This window comes from Montipora foliosa, chromosome 11 (genome assembly GCF_036669935.1).
Source record: "Montipora foliosa isolate CH-2021 chromosome 11, ASM3666993v2, whole genome shotgun sequence".
Lineage (NCBI taxonomy): Eukaryota > Metazoa > Cnidaria > Anthozoa > Scleractinia > Acroporidae > Montipora > Montipora foliosa.
Window position 1 is genome coordinate 37,716,017 of NC_090879.1, and position 12,500 is coordinate 37,728,516.

The window sequence follows — 12,500 nt, forward strand, 5'->3', positions numbered from 1 at the left end:
CATAACCACATTCATTTTCAAGTCACGCTTCTTTAGATGTTAAATTAAATTCTGACCTCCATTTCTGCTTGATGAGCAACCTTTGCAATATTCTCTTTTTCAAGGCTTTCCTTCAACTGATATTTCTAAAATAGAGAATGCCACTAAAAACTAGTACTGTTACAACTAATTGTTTTTAGGGTCAACTCATGAATCACAAAGATGACAAATCAAAGACTACTTATAGAACTAAATTCATTCATGCACTTAAAAAAACGGTATTGCTAGGAATAAATCATTCAAAGAAAGCAGAGAGAAGCTGTTCAGGCACAATAAACTGCATATTGCTTTTTGGTGGAGGGTGTAAACTGCAGGTTGCAGGACATTGTTGCACCATAGCTCAAACAACCAAAACCTTTATTAATGCTAACATTAGGCCGAAAAAATAATGTTTAAGACTAAGGTTAGCAGTTTTGTAGAGCTTTGGGTTGTTTCAGTTATGGTAAAACAATGAACTGCATCCAAACCTGCAACCTTCACTTTACACCCTGCACTGCATTCATGCTGTGTAAGAAGTAAAAAAATAAAGAAATAAAGACATAAAGAGCCTTTTCATTTTTTATTTTCATCTGGCAAAACACATTTTAAATGTATACATGTATCTGTTAGCATGTGTCCTAGACAACATGCGTTACGTTTTTCACCATGAAGGCTGCTGAGGAACAAAACAGACATGAAAAACATCCATTTAACTCATTTTTTTTTTTTTAGTTCTGGACAGAAAAATTGTTAAGCTATGCAAAGGTTGCATGGTTCTGCAATGAGCGTAACTTTTAGATGTTTAAAGAGACATTCAGCCACCACGTTCATGTCACATCTCCATCTTTAAGTGAATGTTTTTAAAGGGTATATTTTCCTAAATAACTATAGTGCAGGATATTACTGAACCTCAGTGTAAATGCAATCAAACTCCTTGCTTATAGAATGCTCTTGTAGAATATCTCAAATTCTAGTGTTACGTTATCGAATGTTAAGCATTTTTTTGGTTTTTGTTGCACAGCACATGGGGCAGGTGTTTTCCTATGTGAAATACTGCTCTATGTGCCTTCCACTCACTAAGTTATTCATTCATGTTTACAGCCTTGTCCATACTGGGCATAAATGCATAAAAATGCACTGTGAACAGATGCTTCTCTGTGTGTGGGGGCTTCACTCTACTGTCTGCAGAGCTCAGTACCTTTCATGGTAAAAGTAAAGAATCCAATCCCACCAACGTGTCAGCCAACACGTCGGCCAACGCTTTGGTCGACATGCGATCAACACACTTCCCCTGCATTGGTCCACACACTACATACGCATTGGTCGAAATACTCTTTCAAATTTTGTTATTTCTTTCTGTTGGAAGCAAGAACAACTTCCTAAGGAACGACGAAAACGTGATAGTCAAATAGCAGTCATTTTATACATTAAACACTAGTACCTAGGTCTTCTCAATGTTTTGGCAAGGGTCAGTTACCAAAGCGGGGAGTTAATTTGCATGTCGGCCTACATATTGATCTCATTGCCATGTTTATTTTTCGTTCATTAAAAAAAGATTCGAAAGTTTAAACTCTTTACTGATCATTGACTTTTTAATAATTATGTGGAGGCTCCTAAAGGAGCAATTTTTAATATTGCAGTTTTACTGCAGTGGAAACTGTTCAGCTATGTCTTTCAGCAACTGCTCGAATGCTCGGCCTTTTCAAAAGCCGGAACCAGGTGAACTCATCCAAGTAGCTGGGTATGTATTCATACAGGGTACCACACATCCACTTTAACTTCTTCTTGACCAAAGCCCACACACCTTCGATAGTATTGGTGTGTGCACCACTGTCGGGGTCAACAAAGTTCTTGCAATGATTTACTGATAGATGGATGTATCCTAGCTAGTTGAGTGGTATGTACGAAAACTATCAGTGATCGAGCAGGAGTGCCCAAGGCAGCTGGGCGGTCTGTTGCCATTGGTGAAACGACTTCGCATCGTGAAGAGGCTGCTACCGATGGCTTTGGAAGATGCCTTCTATTCCTAGAGGGCTTTGTCAACTACAAATAAAAACGGCTCCTTTGAAAAGGTCTTTGTCCAAGTCAATTGCAATATGTAGTTCCTTTGTGCTCAAATATGTTCTTGAAGGAATGGATTATGCTCCCCTTACAGCAAATGAACACTGTTAAATAAGCTAAAATGAAATGTCATAATTTGCTGCACCCTATAAGAGGCCCTGAATAATAATAATAATATTTTAAATAGCTGATAAACCTAAAGTCTCGGGCAACGCATAGGCCACAGCCATGCAAGAAATGTTCACACAGTATAGCACAAAGAATGCCATGAAAAGTTCTAAAAAAGGAAACAGCAAACTCACTGTCTTTATACACCTTATTCCAAAGTGGCCCCCATTTTGTTATTCTTTTGTTTTCTTGCAAATCATCCCTTGTTGCCTTGTTCAAGGTTATGTATTATTTTGAACAAGGCAACTAGGGCTTATTTGCAAGCAAGAGAATACTAAAATGACTGCTATTTTGCAATAAGGTGTATACACATACACAATGAGTCCTTCTAGAATGACAAAAACTGGCTCAAAGATGAAAACACAAACCATGAAAACTTCAAACTTACTGAAATGGATGTAGCAAAAACTACGAGAATACAATGAACCATTTTAAATGACAACATATTGTCCAGAGATCATTGTAGCAAGGAAGGAAATTTTAAGTGTTTTATGCAAAGCTCATTCAGCTCCAGTTCACATGTCATATAACTGTTTCTTAGTCTCTGTCATCTTCATCAACAACAAAAGCGTGTCACAAATGAATTGAGGAGATAAATAACAAAGGCAATACAGGTAGGTCATTTCCTATCACATGAACAATTTGATTTGATAGACTTCAGGAACTTGAGATATTCATGTGGAAAATATCACTAGTTACTTTTGCATGTTATTGAACATTACAACATTACAGTGGCAATTCCCTCTGCAAACTAAGATCAGTGAATAGGCTTTAAAATCAATCAAATGACTCTTTTGGAATAATCATGGCTTTTCAAAAAAGCTGCATACTCAGTGTTCTCACCAGACCATGCCCTTGCAAGATTCCAGAAAGTCAAATAAAAATGGCGCATTAAAAGCCATGCAAATGCACCCAGTTGCAAATGGTGCACAAGGATGCTACAAGCAAAACAGACTTTTGCAAGTAAGGTAGCTGTGCTTTAATGGTCAAGTGGATATTCCATCTCTTTGCTTCTTCAAGTGAATGAAAACAGTTTATGAAAGTATTCAAAGCCTTCAATTTTACTGACTTTTTCCTTCGTTAGTCACAACAGCATGGCACAGCTTCAACATCTTGACCACCACATTGGATCAGGTAGGTCCTTTGTGTAACAGATTATTCAGAGCGAGGGCTCATGTTCATTGTGGCACACAGAAAATTAGATTCTTTCGCCCCAAGTATCAAGGATTTAAGAAAGTGTAGAAGATCTTCGAAACGCTGGTAAAGAGAATCATGAAAAGGACAACGTGGCAAGCAAACATCAAAACATTGTTTCACTGAAGAAAGACAGTGCTTTTCAGAGTGAATGGCAGTCAAAATGCACATGGTTTGCCTATAATGCTGACAAAAAGATCATGACCTGTAAGATCTGTCTTGAGGCAAACAAATCAAATACATTTACAATATTGTCGAAGGGCCAACATTGCAAGAGTGTCAATTTTAACATGCCATGATGAAGTGGCTGAGAAATTACGAAGGACTTTTTCCACCCTAGTCAAGTAGCACAAGTAACTTTGTCCCACTTAAGCTCCTGCAGGGCCCCTATTATTCAGTAAAGAGGCCCTGGGACTCCCGAAGACAAAATCGGTTGTGACAACACTGCATACAAAAAGAAAACAAAGACATAATGGAGGTTTTCCAGAACCATAAAATCAATCTGATGGCTGGCGCTCCAAGAACTCCACAGACACAAGGACAAGTTAAAAGGAACAACAGGACAGCTAAAGAGAACTTGACAAACATCTTGAAGAAAATAGTTGGTGTTCATTTCTAGGAGTGGCCGCATATAAAAGAAATATCCCCAAACACAGAGCTACCTCCAGACTCCCATATGAGCTAGCCTTTTGCCGTCAATAGTCTCAACAGCAGAAGCAACAACAGAACAAGGAAATGTGAAGAGGAATCAAACACTGAACAAGAAGAGGAAACCATGACTGGAAGTGAGGTGAAACCAAGAAAAGAACCAGACATTAAATGTAATACTGCACGCACTCAAAAAATAGCAGAAAAGCAGATTCAATACCAAATAAAACTTAGTAACGTGGAAAGGAAAGCACAAGATTGTTCATTCAAAATGTGTAAGCAAGTTAAGACTGAAACTAATCAAAAACAAGCCAAACATAACCAAAAAAATGGAACTTGCAAGACAAAAGGCCAAACAGTTTTAAGTTAACGACTTTGTTTGTGTCAAGACAGATAAATGAAACATACAATTCTTTCAAGACAGATAAAGTGCTCAAAACATCACAGTTCTTCAACCTAATGTTGTTGTTGGCCAAATAATGGAAATAGAAAACAATTAAGTATGACTGGCTACAAACATGAATTAATAAGTAGCCTTATTTCACCCACAAGATGAACAAAATGTGAAACACCAAACGTGAAATTTAATAAAGAAACAGCATTCACCTTCACAACTGCCTGCCACATTGCACAAGAACAATGAGGGTTTTTTTTATATACTATTAATTTATTTTCAACTTCAGTGTACTTCTTTGACTTTTCTTATTTCTTGTCTTTTCTTCTTACTCATGCAAAACCTAGTCAGCTCGTCTAGTTTGTTTCTATTCTGAGCAAGATTTTTGGTTATCTGAGTTGATTTATATTACGTTGCAATTGTCTCTATTTTCTTTAATTAAACGAGTATTGTTGTAACATATGCAATTCTTCTTCAAACTAACTTTCTTCTTATTGGCAGAGGATATTCTTTGTTAGCTGTGGTCCCTTCTCCACTTAAAGAAAATGTCACAAAAAGGAAGTGAAGAGAACATTGAGATGTCAACCATACATAGAAAGTGCAAAGAAAGAAACAGTAGTGGAAGCCCACCTGATATACCTCCAATTAAGACCCTTGTGGATATGAACTACATCAAGGATGATGGCAATATTAGGATCGTAATGAACAAAACTAGTAGAAACATAAACGATCGAGTTACTACAAGAAAACTGTGCTCTGCGAAAGCAATATAAAGAATTGAAGCTCTCTATAGAATTCAATAACAGCAAACTAGAATCTCTAAAACAAGAAAACCAGAAGCTTAAATATTAAGTGTCACTGCTCAAGGATTTGCTTCATGAAATGAAAGATAGTGTCAACACCCTACATGAGGATCCCGGAACCGCAAGAATGCAGCTTGATGACTTAGAGAAATGCACGAGAAAGCACAATCTGGAGATTCACGGAATTACCTCAAGAATTCCATCAACTCGATCCTCAACCTGATTCATCACAATATTACCAGCAAGATGTTAGTAGGTGTAATGTCGTTAATCAGTCATAATTATGCACATGTATTAACAAAACACGTGAGCGAGTAAAATCTCTGGAACACAAGCATGGTGTTGTGTTTACTCCCAGTTGGCTCGACACCACATCTGGGGACGAGGAGTTAGCATTTTTCACAGTTAAACCACTTTGGTTATGCATTAGTAGCCCCCAAGCGATTGTCGTGGCGATTGGATGGTGTTTTCTCAGAATATTCAAGACAAAGCAGCAGCTTGCGGCGCGTTTAAAAACCCATGGCGGTTTCATTACCAAACGGCAACGCAGGTCCCCGATGGCAAAAATGGCTTGGCAGACTAGAGTGCCTGCTCACTGGAATGAATATCACAGCTCCCAAATGAAAGCGAGCGCTTTTACTTCATTATGCTGGTCAAGCAGTCGCTTAAATATTTGACAGTTTGCCCGACACTGGAGGCAACAATGATTATGACACTGCGGTCGTCAAACTTAATGATACTTCTCGCCACAGACGAACATAGCCTATGAAGTCTTCAATTTTCAACAGTCAAAACAAAACGAAGATGAATTGCTGGATAGCTTTCATACTCGACTGCAGCAGCTTGTGAAAACCTGTGAATTTTCCGACATCAATAAAGCAACTCTTAAAGTTGGGACGAGCGTTAGGACTCAGCGAGAAACAAGCCAAATAAGTGGAAAAAACCGACTCCGATATTCACAGAACCAAGAGCATGGGAAGCGATTGTCGTTCCTGGCCGCAAAGCACAAACTCCTTGCCGTCACGTTCAACCCAGTCACTGACACGGTCAGGCAATTGTCATTACACAAACAAGCCCACTAGAGCTCCCGAGAAATGCTCATCATAGGAATGCATGTCCAGCTCATGGTAAATCATGCAGAGCTTGTGACAAAGTTGGTCATTTTGCTCATGTTTGCAGATCAAAACTGTAAACTGTGGCGTATGTGAACCCTCGCCAACAGTCCAATGAAGAATACGAGTACGCATACAGAGTAAATTATCTAGAGAGCAAGAAGCCTCCAATGTGTCGAGTAGAAATAGATGGAACTTTTGTAGAGATGATGATTGATACAGGTGCATCTGTCAACCTTTTGAAGAATGAGCAATTCTGGTAACCAAAGGCTACAGCCTTGCCAGAACAAGATTTATTCGTATGGATCAGCAAACCCTCTCCCTGTGCCAGGAACTTTCACAGCATCTATAAAATCTAATACCATCACCACTACCATTCAGTTACACGTTGTGAAGGGTACGACTGGAAATCTCCTCAGCTACAACACTGCACAGAAGCTTGGCTTGATTGTGATGTCTGTTAACACTGCCACCGTTGCTGAGAAGACAGAGAACAGCCCTGACTCCCTCAAGGAAGAGTTCAAGTCTTTGTTTTGAGGTGTAGGAAAGGTACCCAACAAGATGATTAAGTTACATGTCGATCCTGAGGTGATCCCCAGACAACAACCACACTGTAGAATACCTTTTCGTGTTCAAGATGCCGTGGAGAAAGAGCTTGAAAGGTTAGAAGAGTTTGATATCATCGAACAAGTTGATGGTCCCACTCCTTGGATTAGTCCCATTGTCGTCGTGCCAAAGAAATCTGGAGCTGTCCGAATCTGTGTTGATATGCGTGAGGCAAACAAAGCAATCAAGAGAGAAAAACACCTAATGCCAACCATAAATGACCTCATTGCTGATTTAAATGGGGCAACCCATTTTAGCACATTAGATCTGTCTTCGGGGTATCACCAACTTGAACTTGCACTGGAAAGTCGCAATGTCACCGCTTTCAGCACCCATATTGGCTTACGACGATACAAGCGACTGCCATTCGGAGTCAATGCAGCATCCGAAATTTTCCAAGAAGGAATCAGAGAGCTCCTTACAGGCTTACACGGATGTAAGAACATTGTGTTTGGGAAAAGCCAAGAAGAGCATGCCATGAGCCTTCGTGGTGTTCTTCAATGAAGACAAGTGTGAGTTCTCCAAAACCGAAATCAAGTTTTATGGGCACATATACAGCTCCAGTGGCATCAGACCAGATCCTTTGAAGATCGAAGCAATCCAAACAGCAAGTCCTCCGAAGAATCCCAGTGGTCAAGTCTTTGCTTGGCATGACTCGGTATGTATCATGTTTCATTTCGAACTATGCCATGATCACAGCCCCACTTCGTCTGCTGACAAGACAAGACACACCCTGGAAATGGGAACAAGAAGAACAGAGAGCATTAGCAGAGTTGAAAGAAGTTTTCGTCGGAGACCAAGTGATGTCATATTTTGACCCAAAGAAGAAGACCGAAATAACTGTTGATGCAAGCCCAGTTGGCCTTGGTGGTTTGTTGTTGCAAGAAGGGAAAGCTCTCAGTTATGCAAGTCGAGCCTTGAGTGATATTGAGAGCTGTTATTCTCAAACAGAGCGAGAAATGCTTGCTGTAGTATGGCGCGTAGAACATTTTCATCTCTACGTCTTGGAGCTCAGTTTTCAGTCATCACTGATCACAGGCCACTCATTGGTATCTCTAGTAACCACAAGCAAGCCTCAGCACGGATTGAAAGGTGGAAACTTCGCTTGATGCCTTATGACTGTAAACTTGTTTAGCGACCTGGAAGAGATGCAGAAAACCCTGCTGATTTCATGAGCCCGCATCCCAGTTCAAAACCAGTGGAACAGAATGTTGCTGAAGATTACGTCCATTTTGTGTGCAACAATGCTGTCCCAAAGGCAGTGACGCTCTAACAAATTAAGCAAGCAACCAAAGAAGATGTAGAGTTGGTGCAAGAAGTGAAAAGAACATTCAAAGCACAAGAAATTGGAAAGCTTGCCGCAAGAAGTTACTAACCTAACCGCAAGATGCAAAAAGCGCAAGAAGTTAGCAGGTTCAACCGCAAGAGTAGTCGGGTCGCGCCCGTGTTGCTTGTTCAAAGAGCTGATCATGTATTGTGTTTTCCAAAACATAAATCGCTTCTAGAGGGAAGGAATACACATGTTATCTTCATGGGAAACATTTTATGGCCATGGGATCAAAACTTGACGCTTGGTCATACCCAGTTTGTCACACTCCATATTTAACACACTCGCTTAAAGAAAGGCAATTGAGCGTGTATGTTTCAAAACAGTACTTTCAGAAAAAGAAAATTCCTTCTTCAATCACACCATGTAATTTCCAACAAGTAGGCTCGCAAGCATACATTGTACTAGTAACAAACCACTTCTAAATAATGAAAGTTTGAATCTGTTGTAGATTGAACGCGTAGCAATTTGCATGTGATGCCAAGTTGCCTTAGAGAATCTGCCTCTCTGGGACTCCAGGACACATTAAACTTGATTTGTGTTGATCTTCTTCTAGCCATCAACGTAACAGTTATCGTGAACTGAGAGTCGGATTCACAATCAACCTTAATTTAATCGGATAAGGTATTTCAAATGTGGAGAAAATATCATAGAACGACAATATATCCAGCTTATTGGAAAATATATGTGTAGGAGGCTGATTTTTGAGCCTCTTGCATGACTTATCAACAGTGTGACAACATTCTACATTTGCAGCAAATGGTTTGCGTGGAAGGAGATATAATATTCTCATCCCTCCTTTGATAAACATTTCTTTGAATGGGATTTATGGTAGTCAAAAAGGTTTTTGTCTGATATTTATTCTGATTGCTATCAAATGACAAGTCTGTGCACACGTACTAAAAAATCATCATATCATGGCAATTCATTTGTTTACATGAGATACCTATAACTCCCGCTGTCGTGACTGTCACTCCACTTTTTATTTTGCACCATACACGTTATAATAGGAGATTCGACCATGCTTGACCCCGAAAACTAGTGTCTTGTCAGTTTTTATATCACCTTCTTTCTGAGATTTTGCCGCAAGGAAGTTCTTGCGGTCCAGATTTCTTAACGGAAAGAAGTTCTTGCGATGTCAACTTCCAACTGCAACAAAGTTCTTGCAGCTGGTAGAATTGTGGCACAAGTAACTGCAAGAAACTGCAAGTTACCAGCTTGCGGACACAAAAACAAGCTCTTGGGATTGCATTATTTTTGGGCTGTACTGTAGTTCTACTGCTTGTGTCATATATACGAGAAAGACTTCTGAATCACCAAATTCAGGTTGACAGTAGTCAATACTAAATAAGAGCTTAATTTAGTGCCCCTCCTCCCACATGTGAAAGCCCTTTGCCCAATGTCGGGCAGGGATGTTATCTGGATGGGAGACCCATATGCACCGTAAATCCTTTTTTTTTTCCAAGTCGAATACTCATATTTCATGGAATCCAGGCCAAAATCTGAGATTAAAGTGCAGTACTTGGGAGAAATTTGGAGGTCAGAATCACCAGATGAGCGGGGATACCATGCAGATGATGCATTTATGAAAAGAATATGTATCAAAACAACTAATGTGTGAGGCTTGTGGAATGTGGCTAAAGATGCAAAGTTTGGAGTAAAGAGATGACACCACAAAAATAAAATCTGGATTTTTTTTAAAATTGTCTGAGAGATTACTATTTAAAGATGTCCCTTGCCAAAAAATCAGCGTGTTGGCGAAAATTGACTCCATACGAACAATCAAGAGGTGCATGATTATCATTTGTGCATATTTTGAATTGATCAAAACCGAGGTGACGATACACATAAAGTGCTACTATGACCAAAAGTCAATTCTACTTTTGATTTTGTTACAGTAACTGAACATTAAGTGACCAAAGTCTTGAGCCTTCATTTCAAAAAGACACCTGTTTATTTTGACATTTTCCTAATTAATGGTCTGTCATTACTAACTTTAAAATCTTGAGAGAGCTGGATCAAGGATAAGATGACGTTTAAGACTAACGATAGTTTAAAAATGCAATGTGCCTGCACACCCCTAAATTAACTAATAAGGTGCATTTACATGCTGCAGTTTTAAGCTAGCGAGTCTAAACTTGCACTCAAAGAAAACAGCCTTCGGATAAAATTCGAAGCTCAAGATTTTGCCAGTCAGGTGTCAAGCAAACAAGCTTTCAAAATCTGAAGGAAAAAGAAGAGTGAATTTTTGGATCAGAGTAGAACTTTTAGATAGCAAATAAACGACAAACAAAAACTTGCTAAAGCTCACCCTACTTAAGATTAGAAATGCGGTCTAATGTCGAACACAATAAACATATTTGAATAATAGGGGTCTAGAAAAATTCAAAAGCTGTTGGCTTGCAAAATGTTGGCTCATGAAAATTTAAGTATTTGAAAAGGCAATAAACAACAAACTAGCAATGACATAGGTTAAGAGGAATAGAGGCCAACCGCTAAAAAGTTGCCCTCTGTTCCGAATCACTTAAAAAGGCATCTTACCAATTGTTTCACCATCTTTTCTGTAACTTCAGTTTTTTCACCATACATCTTTTCCACCGCCTTCACATCTTTGATGTGAAGTTCCTTTCAACCAAACACAAAATGAAATATTAATTTTTAATTCCCTGCTTCCTTATTTTCAGTGGAAACTCAACCCTCTTAATTCTAAAACTACAGTAAGCAACTAACTCTGCTGGACGATAAATAGGGTGTTGCAACAAATAAGAACAAAGAATTATAGCAAGCCCTCCTTTAAAAAATAGTATCCAAAAGTATTTGTGTTGAATATGTAAGTTGGCAATTCAGATTATAAACAATATGACTCATTTCTATTGCTTTCTCCTAAGAAATCGCCTTCCTGTAAGTTACAAACAACTCTGAACAATGCAGCAACTGGTCAGATTATTTATTTATATCCCTAATACAGCTATGCCAAAGAATGCAATGAATGTTTATGGCCTTGTGGACTGTGTGTATATTTAAGTAGAGTCTGTCGAGTAACTGGCAGAGTATCCAAATATCTGTAGTTTTAAAGCCTAGTTTTGATCACATTTTCACATTCACGTTCTTTCTGTTATTCCATTTGTTATTGTGCACAGTTTTACCAAAAATGTAATTATTTGAGTGCAACCTTTTATAAAAAAAGATTATCAAGAAACCAAAATCAAGCTAAACATGAGATAGGTATGAACATGTGACCAGTGCGACAGCACCTTTGCCAGAACAAGATCCTCATTAAGTTTACCAATCTTGATCTGAGATTCAGCTAATGATGATTTCTGTGTATCTATAATTCTGGGAAAGAAAGCATACAATCATGAGTAAAAGATAGAAATGGGAGATACAGTGACAATATTTATTCTTATTCTCTGGGAGCAAGAAGCAAACACATCCTTAGATTTATCAGAGGCTGCAGGTGCACAAAAATGTTAATGCCCAATCACAGCTTGCAAAAGCAGGGACCAACATAAGATGATTCTCTGGTTTTTTGCATTCTGCAATGCTACTGCACATAATTTCTTCCATCACTGGTGCACACATTAGCTCATGCACATTCCTAAAATGCCGGGTTTTCATTGACGCCAAGCTTCATCCGTCAAAAAAGGGCTATTTTCCCATGAACAAGTACATGTACAGTGACCACAATTTTTTAATTCATATTTTTACTGAGAACAGTGTCTTCATGGAGTAGTAAAAAAAACAGCCAGATTTTTTGCAATTTCATAAAATTGTACGGAAGGAGCCAATACGAGTGGAACAGCCCCACTCAAGTTAAATCTATTTTGGAAGGCTAACTACTCGCGAAGGCATGCAAATAGATTTTTCAGGTTTGTATGTGAATTAAACGTAGAATGACCAGGTTCTGTGTAATGTCATGGACTACATTGTTTCATAAAATTCAGCTAAATTTGTCCAACATTGGGGATGCGCAAGCATTGTCAAAGTGGCTTTAAATAGACATATTCATCAGCATCGTATTATGGAAGCAAGCACGGTGAGTGACCTTCCCCTTATTAATTACATTTTTATCATTGGCTTGAAATGTTACAACAGCGTGTAAGGTTTTATCGGGAATCTATCTCACATACATGTCCAATACTCCTACATATTGAGATTCCTGGTACGTC

General features: G+C 38.8%; 1 protein-coding gene across 3 annotated transcripts in view; it reads right to left on the reverse strand.

Annotated features, from left to right (window-relative positions):
- The window catches only part of LOC137977522 (CAP-Gly domain-containing linker protein 1-like), a 312,978-nt gene that overhangs the window by 122,822 nt on the left and 177,656 nt on the right, over nucleotides 1–12,500 (reverse strand). For all 3 annotated transcript variants that reach the window (XM_068824767.1, XM_068824768.1, XM_068824769.1), the window contains 3 exons: nucleotides 11,586–11,667; nucleotides 10,873–10,956; nucleotides 57–125 (listed from right to left, as the gene is read on the reverse strand). In XM_068824767.1, the coding sequence (XP_068680868.1) occupies nucleotides 57–125; nucleotides 10,873–10,956; nucleotides 11,586–11,667 (235 nt within the window). The remainder of the gene's footprint in view (nucleotides 1–56; nucleotides 126–10,872; nucleotides 10,957–11,585; nucleotides 11,668–12,500) is intronic.